This window comes from Stegodyphus dumicola, chromosome 9 (genome assembly GCF_044657685.1).
Source record: "Stegodyphus dumicola isolate Sdum_Otavi_A_Nest chromosome 9, ASM4465768v1".
NCBI classification, from domain to species: Eukaryota; Metazoa; Arthropoda; class Arachnida; order Araneae; family Eresidae; genus Stegodyphus; species Stegodyphus dumicola.
Window position 1 is genome coordinate 190,929,486 of NC_140776.1, and position 19,974 is coordinate 190,949,459.

A 19,974-nucleotide genomic window follows, 5' to 3' on the forward strand; every position below is an offset into this window, starting at 1 on the left:
GTTATGAACGTAGGACACAATAACATTAGATTAAGAGGAAACCAGTGTATTACCAGGGTAATAGATATAACAGAAGATTGAGAATTAAAAGAAATAGATATGCCTAGTATATACAAAGATGATGAACAAAACCATGTATATTCTATTTCTCAAAATATTCAACCAATTAAGACAGCTGATATAAAATTTGATGATGAAAGAACTGATATCTTAAAGTTATTAAATGAGGTTAGAGATTGCTTGCTCTTAATTTAAATGAATTAGGTTGCATGGATGTAATAAAAATGGACATAAAGAAAACGGACGGAAGGAAGCCTGTAGCTTCTCGCCCCTACAAAGCAAATATAGCTGAACATAATGTGATAAAAGAAATTGCTAAATGGAAAGATAATGGGATAGTTTCCAAAACTAGATCCCCTTATGCTTATTCAGCGTTACTAGTAAAGAAATAACCGGACAACATTGAGTGGTGATTGATTACTGCAGACTTTACAATCAGACAGTAAAAGATAAGTTCCCTTTCCCTCGAATATATGATCATTTAGAGTGTTTAGGAGGATGTAAAATTTTCACTACTGTGGATTTAATCCATGGCTATTTGTAAATATTGTTTAGAAGAAGACATTGAAGACAGCGCACAGTACTCCTGATGAAACAGGACAATCCGAAAGAATGACATTTGGGTTTGTAAATGCTCCTGCTTAGTTTCAGCATCAAAAGTCACATGTCCTAGGCTCCTTGTTGAATACTAAGGTGTTGTGTTATGTGGATGATATACTTATTCCTGCAAAATCTTGGGAAGCGATGATTTTCAAATTAAAAGAGGTATTAGAATGCCTAAGAAGGGCAAATTTAATCTTGAAATTATTAACATACAAATTTATGAGAAGTTGATTTTTTGGGTTTTATTACAAAACGAAGGTGGTATAAGACCAGGCTCTTGAAAAATAAAAGCCATAACAGAATTTCCAGAACCAAAGAATATACACGAAGTGCGAAGATTCTCGGGTCTAATTGGATTTTTCAGACGATTTGTGCCGAAGTATGCATTAAAAAACGAACCATTGACCAGATTGATGCAGAAGAATCAAGACATCGAGCGGAAGCAGGAACAAAGGAAGTCATTTGAACTTGTAAAGAAACAACTGACTGATAAGCCCATATTAGCTCATTACCAACCGCATGCAGGTATGAAGTTCATTGAGATGCAAGCGCAGAAGGTTGAGTGGAATCCTAATGCAACATGGTGAAGATGGAAAATGGCAATCTTGCTTTATTGCATTAGCAAGAAAACAACAAAAGCGGAGAAGAAGTACCATTCTAGCAAATTGGAGTTAATAGCAATCGTATCGATGTTAGACAGGTTAAAACAATTCTTAATTAGCATAAAATTTACAATTATTACCGACTGCCAAGCCCTTATATATATAAATGCGAGGAATTAAAATTAAGGACTTCCTGCCGATTTTGGTCGAAATCAATAATTTTTAAGGACCAGAAATAGATTCCAAAAAACTCTAAGGACTCTTTAAGGACCGTACGAACCCTGCTGAGGCTTATCCAGGGCCAGTGCTAGACATTTTGTGGCCCAATGCAGTCTCTGTGTGTCTGAAATTTTACTGCCAAGCTTCTGTCTAAATTCTGAAAATTTTGTCCCCCCCCCCCGTAACGATTTTGCCATTCCTTAATATTGTTGCTTTGTGCTTCTCTAAACTCTAAAAATTTTGCCTCTCCTATATTCTGCTGGCCAGAGCGCCTACACCAGCTCGCATTGTTCCTGGTCTTATCTGAATAACCAGTGAATAATTCTCAATTCAAGTAGCAGTAAATGAAATCTTTCAGCATATAAATATCATTGCATATGGAAAGAAATTTCTGTTAAATTTCTCCTCATCAATGGACTCAGCGGAGTGAATATAAAAAGGTTACCCATGTTCTTTGGTATTCAGTTTCTAATATATTAAAAAAAAATTGTTTAGACATCACTGCATCACTTCTCAAGTTGCAGTGTATTGATACTTTCATTCAGTGATGGAAGCAAAAAATAATTATTCGCCAGGTTGGCATCAGTGCCAAAATGATATTACAAATTGGGATTCTCCACATATTTTATTATAAAAAATATAAAATTTGTAAGCATAAAAAAATGACAAAGTGAAGAGAGGGGAAGGTTGCTGGTGATCGAAATATCTGGATTTTAGATCATTCCGGGTATCGGACATCCAGATTTTGTACTTTCTACTGAATTTTTCATTCCTACACTCAGTAAGAAAAATTGCTATTATATAGTATTCTCAAAAAGACTTCACAAAATTACAACTGAAGGGAAAAATCCATGTTGAATCATTTTAATTAAATTTATACTCCAAGGCAAGCTAAAAATCTCAAATTTTAAAATGAAATACCTTCGTCAATTTTGCTGCATTATTATGAAAAAATATAAATTTTGTAAGCATAAAAAAATGACAAAGTGAAGAGAGGGGAAGGTTGCTGGTGATCGAAATATCTGGATTTTAGATCATTCCGGGTATCGGACATCCAGATTTTGTACTTTCTACTGAATTTTTCATTCCTACACTCAGTAAGAAAAATTCCTATTATATAGTACTCTCAAAAAGACTTCACAAAATTACGATTGAAGGGAAAAATCCATGTTGAATCATTTTAATTAAATTTATACTCCAAGGCAAGCTAAAAATCTCAAATTTTAAAATGAAATACCTTCGTCAATTTTGCTGCATTATTATGAAAAAATATAAATTTTGTAAGCATAAAAAAATGACAAAGTGAAGAGAGGGGAAGGTTGCTGGTGATCGAAATATCTGGATTTTAGATCATTCCGGGTATCGGACATCCAGATTTTGTAATTTCTACTGAATTTTTCATTCCTTCACTCAGTAAGAAAAATTTTTATTATATAGTATTCTCAAAAAGACTTCATAGAATTACAATTGAAGGAAAAACTCCATGTTGAATCATTTTAATTAAATTTATACTCCAAGGCAAGCCAAAAATGATGCCCAAAAATCTCCAATTTTAAAATAAAGTAAATTGCTCAATTTTTGCACCCTTTTATTTTTTGTGAGTATAAAAATTTTCCTAAATTTAACTACAGGGACAGAGGGACTTACATACTAAACTGAATTTAAAAATTTAAAAGTGCCAAATATTAGCATCATTTGAAATGTTTTTGTATTACAATACATCGTTTGAAATCTGGATGTCCAATATCCAAAGGTATGAACAACCAGCTAAAAATAAATTAAAAATACAAAATGAAAGAGAGAAATGGAGGAACAGTTGTTAATTTATGATGTTCAATAACAAAACTAGGCTCATCAAGGATTAATCACGGTTACATGAAATCAAAGTAAAAAATTTTACGCGTTTGGCGAGTTTCTGTTTACGAAAAATGGCCAACAGGAAAATTAAAGTACTAAACAACTCTAAAAGCAATTCAAACAGCTTAAAATTAAGAATTCTGAAAATCATGTTGAAAAGATAATAATCGGGTAAAAAAGCTAAGCTTCGAGCATGTAATACTACATGCATTTTACATGGCTTTACATAATTTTTTCATTATACCAAAATCAGAAAAATGTTTTAATAAAATGAATGCATGTTTTACAGCCAATGGAACTCAAAAGCATGAAATCGACCACAAATCAAACATTTAATGACATTTAGAAAACAAATAAACATTAATTACTTTGAATAAAAAGGGGATAAATGCATTAAAAAAACAGTTTTTGAGAAAGCATGTCTTACTAATTTCTTTTCTCCGAGGAAGAAATTATAAATCTGTATTACCTTAAGAAACACACTACAGAGATGCAAGTATTTAGCAAAATATTCAGGTATGATATGAATCTAATAGTTGTTTTAATTAATACAATTTGATGATAATTAGCATAATGGAATAAGATAAGCACAGGATATCATAATACAGAAATGTTTCATTATAAGTAAGGAGGGAAAAAAGTTTGATGTGAAGTTAAATGATTAAAATGGAAGCATATAGAGTTAAAATGCTTACCAATATGCTCCTTTGATACAGTTACATTTTCAGTTCAAGCCATTCGTAACTGTAGGAAAAAAAGGAATTATAATTAATAGCAAGAATTAATCATACACGTGAAACAAGAATCACCTACCAAAGTTTAAATGATTTAACAATTCCGAGGTCTAAAATTTGTTATTTATTAGAAGTGATATGAAGGGAGGGAGAGCATTAATGATAGCTTCATGTACCATGGGTGTTATTTAAACATGGAATCGTTAAATATTCTTAGCTACTTAGAAAGAAAGTGAAAAATTGCTGTAAGTCATAAAAAATTTGATTATTCAAAGAGTTTTATATGAAAAACAAAATAATTTAACTATTTTAAAGAATGTTCTTTCAACAAGAATCTGAAATTTATTAAAAGGTTTATTTAGCACATTTAAACTATCATTTTAATAACATAATTAAAATTTTGGTGGTTACCTTCATATTCGTACTTCTCTCTTGATGTATACAACATAACGTTTCCTATACAATTGAAATTACGCTTAAAAATTGGTCAAACATTATTGATAACTTTATAATTACTCAACACTGCCAAACCTATTATATATTTTACTATTATTATTTATAAGGTAAAACAATCTAATCCTGCTAGGCTTGAAAAATATTAGAGATTCGTAAACTCGAAATTTCTCACTTTTTTCAGTCATTCGAATCTCGGTAGTCGGAATTTCATTGTGACTATTAGTGAAATGAATTACACTGGTGTGCAAAAATTAAGGACGAAGTCGAAAAATTAGCATATCAACTGAACGAAGAGGCAGAGCGGACAGAAAGACCAATCAGGAGATTAAGTAAGGTGATGTACGGTAGCACATGCGCAGATATGCAGGTAGACGTAATGGGGGAGTGTCTGAGTAGTATAAAGCATGTTGTCGGTGTAAGATCAGTATTTCTGGCAAAGAGATTGCATGCCGTATAGCAGTTAAAATCACACCGAGTTGCTGCCTCAGCGAGAAATGGCGAATAATCAATCTGTTAGACGACATCTGGATGCTTTTACCCGAGGTCGAATCATTGGGAAGTTGGAGGAAGGCCGTGTGACACGTGTGGCTGAAGAATTCGGAATTGCTCAAAGCATCGTTTCACGACTTTGGAGACAATTTCAAACTACAGGAACAGCTATCGGGGGGTTTAGTAGTGGTCGTCTACGAGGAACCACACCCGCAGATGACCGGTATATTGCCTTACAGGCCAGAAGAAACAGGCGGCAGACAGCGGGAGAAATCGCTAGGCACACGACACAGGCGACTGGACAACCGATATCGCGTTTTACCGTTGTCAGAAGACTGCATGGTGGTGGTCTGTTTGCACGACGCCCTGTACGGTGTGTACCTCTAACGCCTTCCCATCAGAGTAGGCGTTCTCTGTGGTGCCGGGAACACCGGAATTGGAGATACAATGAATGGGGACGAGTACTCTTTACAGATGAGAGCAGATTTAGTCTGAGTAGCGATTCTTATCACATACTCATTTGGAGAGAGCGAGGAAACCGCAATCATCCCTCGAACATCATTGAAAGGGACAGGTATGGAGGTGGCGGTGTTCTCGTTTGGGAAGGCATCATGCTTGGTAGTCGTACAGACCTTCACATCTTCGACGTAGGTTCAGTCAACGGGACCCGTTATTTTAACGAGATTCTTCTTCCATATGTGCACTTTTTTAGAGGTGCTATGGGTCCGCAGTTCCTTTTCATGGACGACAATGCACCATGTCATCGCACAGTAGCTGCCGAACAGCTCTTAGAGAGTGAGGCTGTTGAACGTATGGATTGGCCTGCACGATCTCCGGATCTCAATCCCATCGAGCATGTATGGGATTTTCTAGGCAGACGCTTGGCAGCTCGTACCTTACCACCAGTAACGATTCCGGAGCTTCGATTGGCGCTGCAAGACGAATGGGCAGCAATGCCTCAACAACTCATTGACACCCTCATTCTCAGCATGGGCAGACGCTGTGAAACCTGCCTAGCAGTCAGGGAAGATCCTATCCCCTATTAAAGACCAGATGTTTCTTGCTGGACACCCATCACAGGGATGTTTCGGCCTTCAGTCGCATTGCGCTCCATGCTACTTTTTCAATAAAGCTTCTTTTTATCCCTCTGATTTTTAGTAAGTGTTGCTTACATTACTCATGTCCTTACGTATTGGGGATCTTACGGTATTAAATGTGTTGATTTGGAAAGCTTTTGTACAAAGTTATATTGAAAAAACCGTCTCGTCCTTAATTTTTGCACACCAGTGTAGTTGGTAATCATGAATCAGTTAGGAGTAGATAAGTGAGTGTACAGAATAATGTTACATCAGTGACATTTATGCGAAAAAGTGGACACAAGGATTCACAATATTGCACATTCCGCAACATCCAGATATTCAGATCATTTTCTTAAAGGACTATTTTAAACTACTAAAATTTAAAACCACACAAAAGGGGAAAAAATGGGATAGCTATATCTCCTTATCTATTGAGCCAGTTGACAAAATTCAGATTGAGTTTTCTTACATTTAAAAAACAAGACTTAACAGTTGTTCTAACAAAGGTATAACTTCAACACAAAATCAGACTTTTCTGAAAAAACATACAATTTTTTTTCTATATTTCGATTCTACACCTCAAATTATGCCAAAATGCCAAATTTTGTAAAAATCTCATGCATAGTTTTTTAAAAAATCAGCTCTTGAAGGAATCTCGTTAATCCATTCATGCGCATCGCTAATTAGATGACGAGGCATTTGGCTATGGCCGCCACGCGACAACATCGCGTCTGAGCAGATTTCCTAGGATACCAGGCCTCCCGTAGGCACTTGACCGCGGAATATCAGGCATCTGCAGTAGTAGTCATACTAGCAGTCATCCGTCCTCATTCACACCACTAATAAGTAGTGATAGCTTACCCACAGAGCATAAGGAGACATCACCCACAGTGTATCTGACGCTTACCGCAATCCTGGATGCTCGAGTTCACACCAGGTGATGGGTCCCTTGTCCGCTAGGCGTCCACCGGGATGGGCCATCAAATTGCAGATAAGGCACCCGCCGTACCGCCACAGGCCAGCCATCAGCACGACGGTCATCCTCTAGTTGCATTGCTCATATGAGCCTATACATAGCCCCTAGAAGGAGAAATCCATCCATAAATACATCTAGCTACTAGCACAACCGCAAGAGCGGAGGGCGGGCGTCCCATCATTGCCAGTGGACCAGCATCAGCTTAGTTCTGCCCGGTCGGGACCCTGAGATCCTATTACCGAATCTCTCTAACGCTGGGGAATACTCCTTACACCCGGGGGAAATCCCGACGAAAAACCACGGGCCCAGCGCACAGAGACAGGCAGAGAAGGGGCCAGACCATCTAAGGACCAGCTCCAACTCCACCCCCCGGTCCAATCAGATGAGTACCCTCCGCGACCACGTGTCACTTAAGGCAACATGAGACCATCCAGCCAGGAAATTCTGCTTCTACGATCGGAGTTGTGACCACGTCAACACCACTCTCGGCCCGCCGAGGCAGAATCTTGAGGCCGTCCGGCCCTCCTGGAGTGGCTCCGCGGAACTCTTGATCTGGGACTCCATCTTTAAATCTCTAACAGCATCCTCTACTTCGTGGCTATCCAGCTGTCCACTCCGTCGGTCACCAACCGGAGCATGTCGGCAGAAATCAGGAGTACTCGCCTAGCCAGCATTGCTTCAAAGTGCCAAGATCTGATCCCCAGATCGGCCATGACAGGTCCATTCACGCCTGCGGGCCAAGCACCTCTCGCGCCGATGACTAGACCATGAAAGATTATCTCAGTACCCAGCCCCTCCTCCTGGATTACTCCGAAGAGGGGCGCGTACTTCCTCCCCTTCCCATCGTACGTCTTCGAAAACACGCACGGATTGTTGGTCTCATAGGTAATGGTCACGTCCACGACAACGACTTTTGTGCCGTTGTGAACTACTAAGTCTGGTCTCAGGCGTGAGCCGTCCTCCAGGGTGAACGTGAACTCTTTTCTGGACCGTCATCCCAGCAACTTGCATCTCTCCTGGAGCAAGTTCACGATCCGATTGTGCCTCCTAATGCACGCTTTCTTAAGTCTGGGACACACTGAGAAGGTGGTGAAGGGTCTCATGCGGGAAGCGGCAGAGCCGACGACGTACATCGCCCTCCTCTCGACCTCGTGACAGAGTCTGCCGTGTGGGATATGTCAACACATAAGTCAACACTAAGTTGGAGTCCTGTGATCCAGGATTTGTGATGCAAAAGCAAAGTTTAAAGTTGTAAAATTAAACTTTTAGCAAAAGTAGCAATAGAAGCTCCCTAAGGTTATATACTGTGCAGACATTGAAGACAAAAGTTTTAAACTTAACCAATTTATTAACAATATATAAAAATAAAAACACAATGAATAAATTTAATCAACATCAAAAACTTAAAAAGTATAACATAATCATTATAAAAAAAATTACACTTAATTGATCATCCATTAACCCCAAGGGTTTTTCCTTTAAAGAATGTTACACTATTAAAGACATGGTAAATATTTTACCTGATCTCCAAATACTGGCATTCAATACGCAAAAAACATATCACTAAACAGAAACTATGCGGTTATAATGAAATTCACTACACTATCAATAAGTGCATGCTTCGTGGTCAAGAAGGCACCTGGAAAATTAAAATTAAATCCTTGAAAGCACTTAAACCGGCAAAATGCCGCTCACTGCAGTTACACACGAAAAATCACAGCTTGGGAAAACATCGCCGCTAATTCAGGAAAAACACTTGTGTTGAAGATGCCACCTTCATGAAAACAGGATGCCGACCACGGCAGTCGCTCACATCATAGCCTATTTTGAGAATCCAGGAAAAGTAATCTTGTAGACTGGAACCCCGGCACTTATCACTGGACTGCACGCATCGCAATATCGTCTTCCAATGGGGGCTGGAACGGCACACCACGGAGCAAAGTAACAGGAACCAGAAGGAATAAGCCAGAGCGAGGCGAGATACTTACACCTGAAGTAGACATGACATCATCTCACGGCAATCAATCAGCTACTGGCACGATTCAGCTTTCCAGATGACGTAACATCAAGTTTCATTTTTGCATCTTAATTAGGCTGGAACAGTCCGTTCTTAATACAAACAATGGCAGTGAAAAACGAAGTAGAAATAACTACTATATCCCTTTAAAATGAGAACTAAGCCTTATGTAAAATTAGAAATATTTCAAGGAGGAGAGATGATGCAGAAAAAGGGTTACAATAGGTCATATTTTCCAACAAGTTGACTCGTATTCTGCTGCCTCCATCTGCGGAGTTGGACGTTCACCGTGTCTGGAGTCATGGCAAAGCCGGCGCGTTCACTCTCTCTGGTGACGCTACTCCAGGATGGTTATTCTACGCTACGAGAGTCAACAGCAAGTTGTGGCCCGCCAGAGGTCGCTGCTAGTGAAAAACAGGTCTGCCCAACATCCTATATTCTCTGAGTACGGAAGTTGCCAAAAGCGCGGGAAAAAGTGTTGCCACGTCGTCAATCAGGGTTGTGCAGTTGACTTACTAAGTAGACAATGGCTTTGTATGCGTTTTCACCGCTGATTTTTTCATATTTAAATGAAGAATACGGTCGTAGATCTCTGAATCGGCGGCGAATTTATAGAAAATATGATGACGCTTTTTCTCTGCCAGAAGATGTGTTTATTACATATTTCAGATTGCCAAAATTTCTATTAATTTCAGTTTGCGATGAATTGAGGGAATATTTGGAGCCACATTCAGAAAACAGGAACGCAATTTCTACAGAAAGAAAGGTAAGTTATTTATACTTTTCCTGAAGTAATATATATATATTGCAATTATATAGTTTAAAAATGTAGAAGACGATATTTCTTCAATTTTTTCATAAAGTATTTCTCTAGTACAAAATCTTTTATCAATTAATAATAATATAAACATCCGAGAAGAGTCTACTCGATTTATGTACAGCAAGAATTAAGTTTATTTGAAAATACAACAGTGAAATCTCTTACGAACAATATTGTGAACACAAAAAAAAGGAATGTCATTCATTATTATTATTTGACATTCACACCATTGTAAAATAAAAATTTTAAAAAAATATGTAAAACTTAAATTTTTGTATGTAGTGTGATACTTTCATAAATTATAATCACTTGCGTAATTTATTACGATTTAAAATTTGTTGTTAATAATAAATATATTTTATTTAAATTGAAATACTGATAACAAATTTTAATTCATGCCCTTCATAATTGTTTTGAGAAACGGTGCATATTGAATTGCCATATGAAAATAAATGGTCACTCTATTTTTGAATTAAATTCCTTGTTTTCACAAAGGAAAAATATGAAATTATTACAATTTTTAACACAGAGAGACATGATTTTAAAGCCCCTCTCAGTGTTAAAAGCCATAATGATTATTTGACATATAATCTACTAACAGTTATGATAGAAATTTAAGTAAATTTTTAAACTTTTTGAGTTGTATTATTTAATTTTTTTTAAATCATAGCTGGGTAATAAATGTTTTTATACCCAATTTATAACTGTGTAACTTATAGTTAGGTGCTAAAATTTATTAGCAGAATGATACTGCATTATTATTGCATTATGTTATAAAGTAACAATGCTATAAAACTGAGGGTTTTTTTTTTTCATAAAATAGTATTTTTTGGTCTATTAGTATTAACAAATAACTGTTTCTTTGCAAAATAAAAAAAAAGTTTAAAAAATAAAAAAACTGTTTATAGCAGAGTTCTCAATTTCATATAGTAAAAGAGATACTGATTATTATTAGAGTTTTCCATTTAATGTGTCAAAGTGTTAAATGCTGCTCCAGCATTTATCATCTCATACAGAAGTACTAATTCTCTCATACTTTTAATATAATTTGACAATCACATGCACACATAATAGGCAATTTATAATTGATGTCTTTCTATCCATCTGCACAGCTGTCAATTTGCACATTTTGCTGTTTGACAACTATTTTTGATGCTAGTTTTAATTCTCATTTTCATTCTTTTTCATTTTACTGGGCTGCTTGTCACTTAGTGGCAGAAATGCTGTGGACGGGCATAGGATAAAAAAAAAAGTTTCTGTTAATTATTGATTGATAATTTAGTATTGAAAATAACATGACTTAATTTTTCAACTGTGTTTATGCTACGATTTAAGCCATGGATTTTCCATTTGGCAGATGTATGTGACAGCTACTCACACTATGCACTTAGTTGTATGCAATAGTTTGTTGAAACTATTGATATATAAGTTAACATGAATAATATCTCATACAAAACATTTCCTTTAAATTACTTTGTATAACAAGACAATCACATCTACTATCGACTTAAATTCATTGGATTTCTTAGATCCTATATATTTATATGTATGTGTAAGATTAATATATAGTATTATCAGATTGCTAGTTTTATATATCATTGCATAAGTAAAAAATAACTGTCATAATTTCAGGTACTTTGTGCCTTACGGTTTTTTGCATGTGGTTCATAACCAGCAGTCTATAGCAAATGAATTCTGCCTCCAAGTCAGCCAGCCTACTGCTAGTAGAGCAGTTTCACATGTTGCTGCTGCTATTAACAGAAAATTACTCAGAAAATGGATAAAATTTCCAAAAACTTCAAGGTATGTATAACCAGTTGCATTATTTTAAATAAAACCTTGCTTTAGGTTCTCTAAACTGAAAAAGTAGAAGAAACATAAAGTAGATCAGCTGTATGCATACTTTCAGAGTTTTCTTGGGTATAATATAGAGGCTAAGGGCCATAATAAACCACCTGCCAATGCTTCTAAAATAATTTGTGTACATATATAAAATATGCACCTAAAACCTTTTATTTCTCTCACGATTCTATGCAGTATACCTGAAAAGCAAAATTTAATTTTTAAATAAATGCTTTATCAGATTATCAATTGTTCTCTTGTGAATATTTAATGTAGCGGGAGGGTAAGTAATTAACATATTATTATTGTTATAAATTGATTATGAATATTTCCTTTCCTAGACAGCAGCAAGAACTGAAAACTAATTTTATGTGACTGGCTGGTTTTCCTGGTGTAATTGGGGCAATAGACTGCACTCGTGAAAATAGTGGCACCTCCACGTAATTGACAGCACTTGTCCTGAGCACATTTTTGTTAATAGGCATTGCAGTCACTCTATAAACGTGCAAATGGTATTTATGATATATTACTTTTTAACCATTTCTTAAAAATAAAAATTTGGAACACAGCAATGTGATACTTAAAAAAATTAATTTTTGTTGCTGAATATTAAATGCAGTACAATTACTTATTTCTGTTTCCTAGGTTTTCCCCCCTCCATTTTTTTAAGTATTCAGATTTCTATACAAACAAACATTATCTTTAAATTTTTTTATACAATTATCTTTCAGATATGTGATGCAAACCAAAAAATTATCAGTTGCAATGCTAAGTTTCCTGGATCAACACATGATGCTTTCATATGGAGGACATCAGCTGTCAGAAGAATAATGCAAGAAATATCATCGGCTGAAAATACTACTTGGCTGTTAGGTACTTATATACATATGTGTGTGTGTGTGTGTGTGTATACACACACATATGCTTGAATTTCTTTGAAGTACAGCTATGCAGTACAGTATATGCATAGAATTAAATTAATCACCATTTGTTAGTTGTTATTAGTTTATAATATAAATGCACTGTAAATAAAATTTTGGGATACCTTAACTCCCAGAATTTTAATATTACTACATGAAAAGTTTTTCTGAAAATGTTCATAGAGATAAATGGTCTAAAGCAAAGACTGAACCAATGAATGATGATAACAGTTTATGTTAAATAATTCTGGCTATATAAACAGTTATAATTATCATATAAAGAAATATGTAAAATGTATGTAAAGTAATAAAATGTTTCATTATTTTGAAGAATTTTTAATATTTAAAATTAGGCGAAAAGCAATATGTGTTTGGCATAGATTTTGAAGAAATTGATATCAGTTTCAGACAGAGGTACAACTGAAGAAAGAAGTCTGCTGCTGAGAAAGGAGCAAATAAATCTGATGATGTTTCTCTCCCCCCCTTAATTTTTAATTTTACATTGCCTAATTTCTGTTCCAATTTGAAATTTTTTATGTGTTACAAAATGGCATTGAACCTAAAATTATAGTAGCAGGTAGTTTTCAATTAGTGTTTGCTAGTATGCCAAACTTTAGCTATGTATTTCTATTTTTTTTTTTCTTTTGTGAAATATTTTACTTCTATCTTATTTTGAATTCCTAATTTTATGAAGGAGATAGTGGTTATCCTCTTGAGGAAGGTTTATTAACTCCACGACTGGATTCATTAGAAAATTCTCCTGATCAAAGATATAATGTTGCTTTGTGCAAAACAAGGAATGTGATAGAGAGATGCTTTGGAGTCTTAAAATCAAGATTTAGGTAATAAAGAGTATTAAATAATTTAAAATACTTTTTAGTGTACAGTATTATATAATGTTAAGTCAGAATATATTAAATAGTTATTCCATTTTTTTTTTTTTTTTTTTTTTTTTTTTTTTTTTTTTTCAAGTGTCTGCTAGGAGAAAAAGTTTTGCATTACAGACCACAAGTAGCAGGAAAAATAATAAACGCCTGTGTAGTCCTGCACAACATGTGCAACGCTCATGGGCTGCCAGATCCAGCACTTGTGGAATGTGAAGAAATTCCTTCAGAAATTGAAAGAGGCACTTCACATGCAAGAGCAATCTTAATACAACGTGATTTAATAACCAACTATTTTAGTACATTGTTTAAGCTCCTAACTCACTGAACACTTATCTGAAACTCTAATTAATTTAAGTACTAATTTCTTAATATGTTTCTCACCTCAATTGGTAATAAATAAAACAATCTATAAACTAAAATAAAATCTATAAAGCAATAGCATATAATTAAAAGCTAATAAAAGCGAAAATTTGAGATAATTTAACTCTATTTTATCCCCTGTATTTTTAAAATAATTTTTCAGTATAATTTATAATAAGTTATTTCTATTTACAGGTTGAAATAAGGAGAGCTACAGCTCTAGCAGAAACATATGGATTATTCAAAAATTATGTCACACTGTTATATATAATAATTAACATATATTTTTTCAAATTGAATTTTTTTATTTGTTATGATAATTTCTATCAAGTGCTGCAAACATTAATTGGCAAGAATTATTAATTGTTTTGGTTAATTCTGCTACTGCAGATTTCATATCATTTGCAGAGTTCTTCATAGAACATGACAGCTCACTGATTGCTGCTGTCATGTTTACAATATTTTGATTTAACTCATCAATTTTCTCCTCCATTGATGACTGTGCTGCAGCTATCTTGTCTAATGCAGCCTCTGCTGCATGTTTTAATTTTTTTCGTGGAGGCTCCATGAAACTGTTGGTGCTCTGGAAAGTCTCTGCAGCGGTATGCTAAATTGAGTTTGGCAGCAAAAGAAAAATTTTCTAAATGTCATGTTTTCCTCCTTAACACATTTCAATAATGCTAAGAAAAATACGCATTAATATTTAGAGTATTATATATATATACAATTTCTTGCATCTTTAGTTACAGCAATGAAATTGTAACTTACATGAACTTCAAATTTTTTATAAAATTTTAAAATGCTGTTTTTTCTTCTAACAAATTATTGTTTGAAAGGTAATCAATTCACTGATACTCTAATTTCATGTACATTGTGTTGTAACAGAAAATGTGTTGCTAATTTTTACTAAAAAACTCATATATATTGGAAAATATATTTCTGACTTCCATGGCATTCTATATATATTTATTCCTTATAAATTCTGAATTCAATAAAAATAATCTTTTAAGTAATAACACTGTAACATTATGCTATAACAAATATTAATTTAGGAAATAATACTGAAATAAATTTAGAGCGTTTCTAAAAAAATTAGTTGTGCATTTATGTTACACATCAAACATATCACAAAACCATCATGCAACTAGCCTATACAGTGACTAGAACTTCAAAGGAATTATTATTTTTGGTTTTAACTTCTTGGATACTATTGGGCTTTCTTTATATAACTGTTTGGGGAAATGCACATTAAAGTTATTCATTTTCAAATAATGTAAATTTTGTTTTTGTATTGTTTCCAGGTGGAGTAAAAATATGCATTATGAGATTAATTAAGATATTTTTAGCTAAACAATATCTATAAGCATTCCGTTTTTCAAACATTTCTTTCAAGGTAACTCAAATCATATGTTGATTAAACACATAGCAATATTTACCTAACAACATAAAGTTATTAAACAGAATTTAAAACACTTACAGATTCTTCTTCAATGGCAGGGTCATTGATGCCTTCCATTCCTTTAACGGAGGTATTTCCAATTAAATTCAGCAATCTTTTTTCTAGATCGCTCAATTCCTTTGCACAAGGTGGTCCTCCTCCAGTTTTTTTTTTTTTTTTTTTGTGAAACTGTTATTTTGGCTGCCTTCTTTTTTGTGGAACATTTCCAATCAATCCATGTCTAATTTAAAAAAAAAAAAAAAAAAAGAACAGGAAATACATGAGTTCAAATTCTTTATATAAGGTGAGTTTTTATTTTTAGAATAGAATAAAATAAGAACTAATGTTGGACATACTAAAGTAAGTAGAGTCAACATAAATGCATACATTTACATGAATAGTTTTAAAGAATTTGACAAGGAATTTCTTCAACTGTAGGAGGTCTATGATTATCGTTGTTACTTTAGTACTTCCAATGTGAAAAGAATATTACTACCTTTTAATTACTTTCACAGAATTAAATTCTTTGGTACTTTTCCGTTTTGCCGGCGCAAGCGATGAAGTCGCCAATAATGGTACAACCGATACCAAACAGAATATTCTCGCTGGTAACCTTTTACGCATCATTTTCAAAACAAGTCGCAGCTTTTTCTTATCAGATTGTTTCTTTCAGGCATATAGACTACATAGAATTTTTATCAGATAGTTCAGTTTTATGTCTAAGGCCATTTTCGGTAATTAAGTCAATTAGGATGCAATCGCAGCGCTTACCCGAAGCCGAAAATATAGAAAAGGTAAAGTCAAGGGTTAAATTCATCCATTCTAATGAGAATGCATTAGCGAAGTAAAGCACTGCAGTTTTACATAATTTACGAGTAAGCTATTCGTACGAATTGAAATATTTCTTGCATTTAAACTTGTGTTTCAAATTAAGATTTAACTTGAAATTAATGTAGATGATTACTGAGAGCATTAGATTTCTGTAGAGTAGTTTACGTGAGATGAGATCGCTTGGGGTCACGTGATATGAACCGGCGAATCAGGATGTTGAACCATGAAAGCATAGTAAATTCTTAAATTAATGTCTTTTTACAAATTTATTGTCTTTATTTATTGGCTTTTTATAAAATTTTAAGCGATATTAAAATGCCTTCTCTTTTTAAAAAAATTCTTAGAACTAACCTTTTTTTAATATTTTTTATGTGTATGCTGTATGTTGTCGCCAATAAAGTCTGCTTGGCGAGATTTGCGCCGGCGAAACGGAAAAGTACCAATTCTTTCGAGAATGAAGAATATTTAAAACAAGCAGTTCTTATATATGTATAAGAAATTAAAATAACAGTAAAGTAATATTTAAAAAAAGTATTATTGATATATGCATATTAGTAATGACAAAAATTACAATACAAATAAATCACTTATATAGAATAGATGATTATAATTTTGGTTACATATTTTATATTGAAAAATTATTTTCTATCATGTTAATTATAAGATAAATTATTTAAAATAAAATATTTTAATACATTTGTAATAGCTAAATGCAGCAGCATACTGTAAGGAGCAAATAAATTTTATTTCTTTTACATAAATAAATAATTTTCTTAGAAAAAGAAAATAAAAGCTAGAAGAAAGAAATATTTTTCTGATATTAACTGTAAATAAATAACTTGAACAGAAATAGCAGTTTAATTGTGTATATGGGAAAAAAAAAAAAAAAAAGTTTGCAGTTAGATTGCAATGCAAATTAATCAGATTATAAATTTAAATATTTAAAATTGCCTCTTTTTAAAAAAGATTTTAAGTAAGCTTATTTCACTTACTCTTATGCATTTTTCTGTTGTTTTGGTACATCCTCCTTGTGCGTTTAGATTGTACGCAATCACGTCCCTCATCTCTCTTTTATTCTTAGCTGTGAAGTCCTGAGGCAACTTTCCTCTAAAAAAAATGGGATTTTCTTCCATGTAACAAAGCAGCATATTCTGATGAGAGTGAAATGATGGGAGAACATTCGTAGAAATTCAGCCGGCACGCGCTATAAATTGCGTCACTTCTCTGTGCTGTGATTGGTCTAAAGCTCCGCGAAATCTTGTCCCCTCTTAATACGGTCAAGTGGACTCAGCCGCGTGTCAACCGAGGAACACAGAATGGTTTTCTCCGATAAGTTGATCGCGGGAGAAGACACCAGTTTTTTTCCGAGTCAATGTTGTTCGCGCAAGTAGTCGATGGGTCAGCGATTGTAGAATAAGCGTCCAGACTGGGTAGTCTGCCTACGCTTCCAGAATGCATCGGTACGTTGATCTCTGTAGGCTCAGCAAACCACGAATCCTCGCGGCGGCAACCACTTTCAGCAACCGAGGAACAGCGAGTCCGCCGTCTTGTTGGGAACTATAAATCACGCCATCTGTTGTCGATGGGTGCAACTTACATATCCTCTTCACGGTTCTCCTTATCATCCGGTCTGCGTTCATCGGGGGTCAACACAGCTGGTGGAGTAATCTGGGAATCACAAAGTCGGATATCATCCTTATTTGCTGGTCCGCACTCAAAGCGGCCCTCCCAATCTTCTCCAGCCATCCCTCCAGCATATTTAAGGTGGAAGGTGGGACAGGCCCCCGAAGAGGTGAGAAGTCAATCCCAAGATATCCGAACGTTTCCTCGGCCGTAACACTTGGTATGGTCTCACCGTTTACTGTTCGAGTCGTGGCAATATCAAGAACCGTGTGGTCCCTCCGCCGGACCAAGAGCAGAGAGCGGCACTTCTTTACGTTGAGGAGCAGCCCAAAGTCTCGATAAAATCTGTCGATGATCTGCAGCTGCAAGATCATATCCTCAACGTTCCGGGCCAACAGAATAAAATCATCTGCTAAACAGCCCAGACGCGCAGTGCCACACCTTGCCCCCCGTCCAACAGTTGGGTCAGCAATGGATCGACGGTTTCCCATGCTGATGTGGGTGACTGATTTCTCATAGAGATCCGGGATCATCGACAAGAGAAACAAGTTCTCATGGATGCCGGGGCACGGCATGAAGCCACGTTGACTCTCGCACAAGACGACTGTAGCCTTTTTGTCATGAGGGCCGTGAACAAACACATCAGTGCGCTGCCAATGGAGATCGGTCTCCATTTCACCATGTCCACAGGTGTGTGCCTTCCTTCGGGATGATTTCCTTCGGGATCATCCGGGTTAGCGCCTGCTCCGCAGGTACCTTCCGTGAACTCAACCAAATCTGGAAGATTTTGGCAACGTCTCTTACGACAGTTTCCTTCTTCCCTCCCTTTCGGTATTTGAGGTCAGCAAACTGAAGGCCATCAGGTCCCGCCGCAGACTTAGCTTTACTGTGGTTGATCACCTCAGTCACCTCTTGAATGGTGATCGGAGCCATCAGTCTTTCGCACGTACCCGTGAGGTTAGGTGTCTTTGGCAACTCGCCGCAGATGTCGTTTGGTGTTCCAAAGACTTCGCTATAATAAGTCTCTGCCGCAATCAGATCAGAGGGTGCCGAACCAGTATCACTGTTATCCAGCAGCTTGTGGGCAACTCTACCCGGAACCAAGTCATACAGCCTCTGGCATTCCGCGTAACGCAAAATCCTTTGGCTACTACTCTTCGACGAGGTCACCCTTCTCTGCTTCGCCTTGTGGCTCGGCTTTTTGGGTTTATGCCTGGGTGTCTCTATCCCCAGGTTTTTTACCATACTGGTTGTGAGCCTCTCCATCTCCTTCCATAACTCCAGGGTGTGCTCACTTGCTATGGATGGAGCATCGTGTCCGCATCCCGGGACTTCATGCCCTTCCAGACTGTTTTGTTGGTCATTGATCCCCTGTGGGATCTCTGTTGGCTCTGCTAAGTCTGCATTTGTGTCCTGACTTACCAACGGCTGACTGCCACCAGCAGTCTTCCTTCGGGTGGCTTTGACTTTGTTGTGTATTTGGACTTGCGTCTTACCAGGCAGTTTGGCCAAGGACCGCTCAACCTGCTCCCTGATGGGTGCAGTGCGTAGTTCCTCTATCGTCTCCAAGAGTCGCGTCGTCTTCGCTTCGGACCATGGTCATGGATTGGTGGCTGAACTGAGTGCTAACCTTTCCTGGTTAAGCACGGCTAAGTGTCGATGCCTCCGATGCTGTGCGAGTCCCATCTTTGAAGTAAATCTCACACCACATTGAGGGCAAACGTGATTACTCTTGACGGGAGCCGTTCGGCACCCGCTCACGCATTTCCCTCGGTGGATTGTGATAGACAAGTAGTTCTGACTACTTTTGCTGCATCGGTCACATCTAGCGAGAACCACCCTTTTCTGCTTATGATGTGCCGCGAAGCTCCCGAATCCCGAGAACTCCTCCCGGCAGTCTTTGCATGATAGGGCTCCCACAGGTACATCAGCAAACACTTCGCCTCCTCTCTCAATTTGATAGCATTCAGTAGTAGCAGTTGTCATCAGCTCACCAGAACCAAAAATTAAAACTTCAGAGTTCATCTGGAATAGAAACGTATATGAGCATTGGGCATTGGCATAATCAACATAAATATAACTTAACTAACTTAACTACTACTACTTAACTGGGCATTAAATACACTATGACATATACGGCCACTATGGTGAGTAATAGCAA

The 19,974-nt window shown here is 36.1% G+C and overlaps 1 protein-coding gene across 1 annotated transcript in view; it reads right to left on the minus strand.

Moving 5' to 3' along the window:
- LOC146995600 (uncharacterized) overlaps positions 1–19,412 on the minus strand; it is a 196,232-nt gene extending 176,820 nt beyond the window's left edge. Inside the window, exons 1-4 of the mRNA XM_085824485.1 lie at positions 17,183–19,412; positions 15,399–15,600; positions 6,961–7,179; positions 4,037–4,085 (exon numbers count right to left, since the gene is read on the minus strand). Coding sequence (XP_085680611.1) covers positions 18,489–19,079 — 591 coding nt within the window. The 5' untranslated portion in view covers positions 19,080–19,412 and the 3' untranslated portion in view covers positions 4,037–4,085; positions 6,961–7,179; positions 15,399–15,600; positions 17,183–18,488. The remainder of the gene's footprint in view (positions 1–4,036; positions 4,086–6,960; positions 7,180–15,398; positions 15,601–17,182) is intronic.
- Between the last annotated feature and the right edge of the window lie 562 nt (positions 19,413–19,974).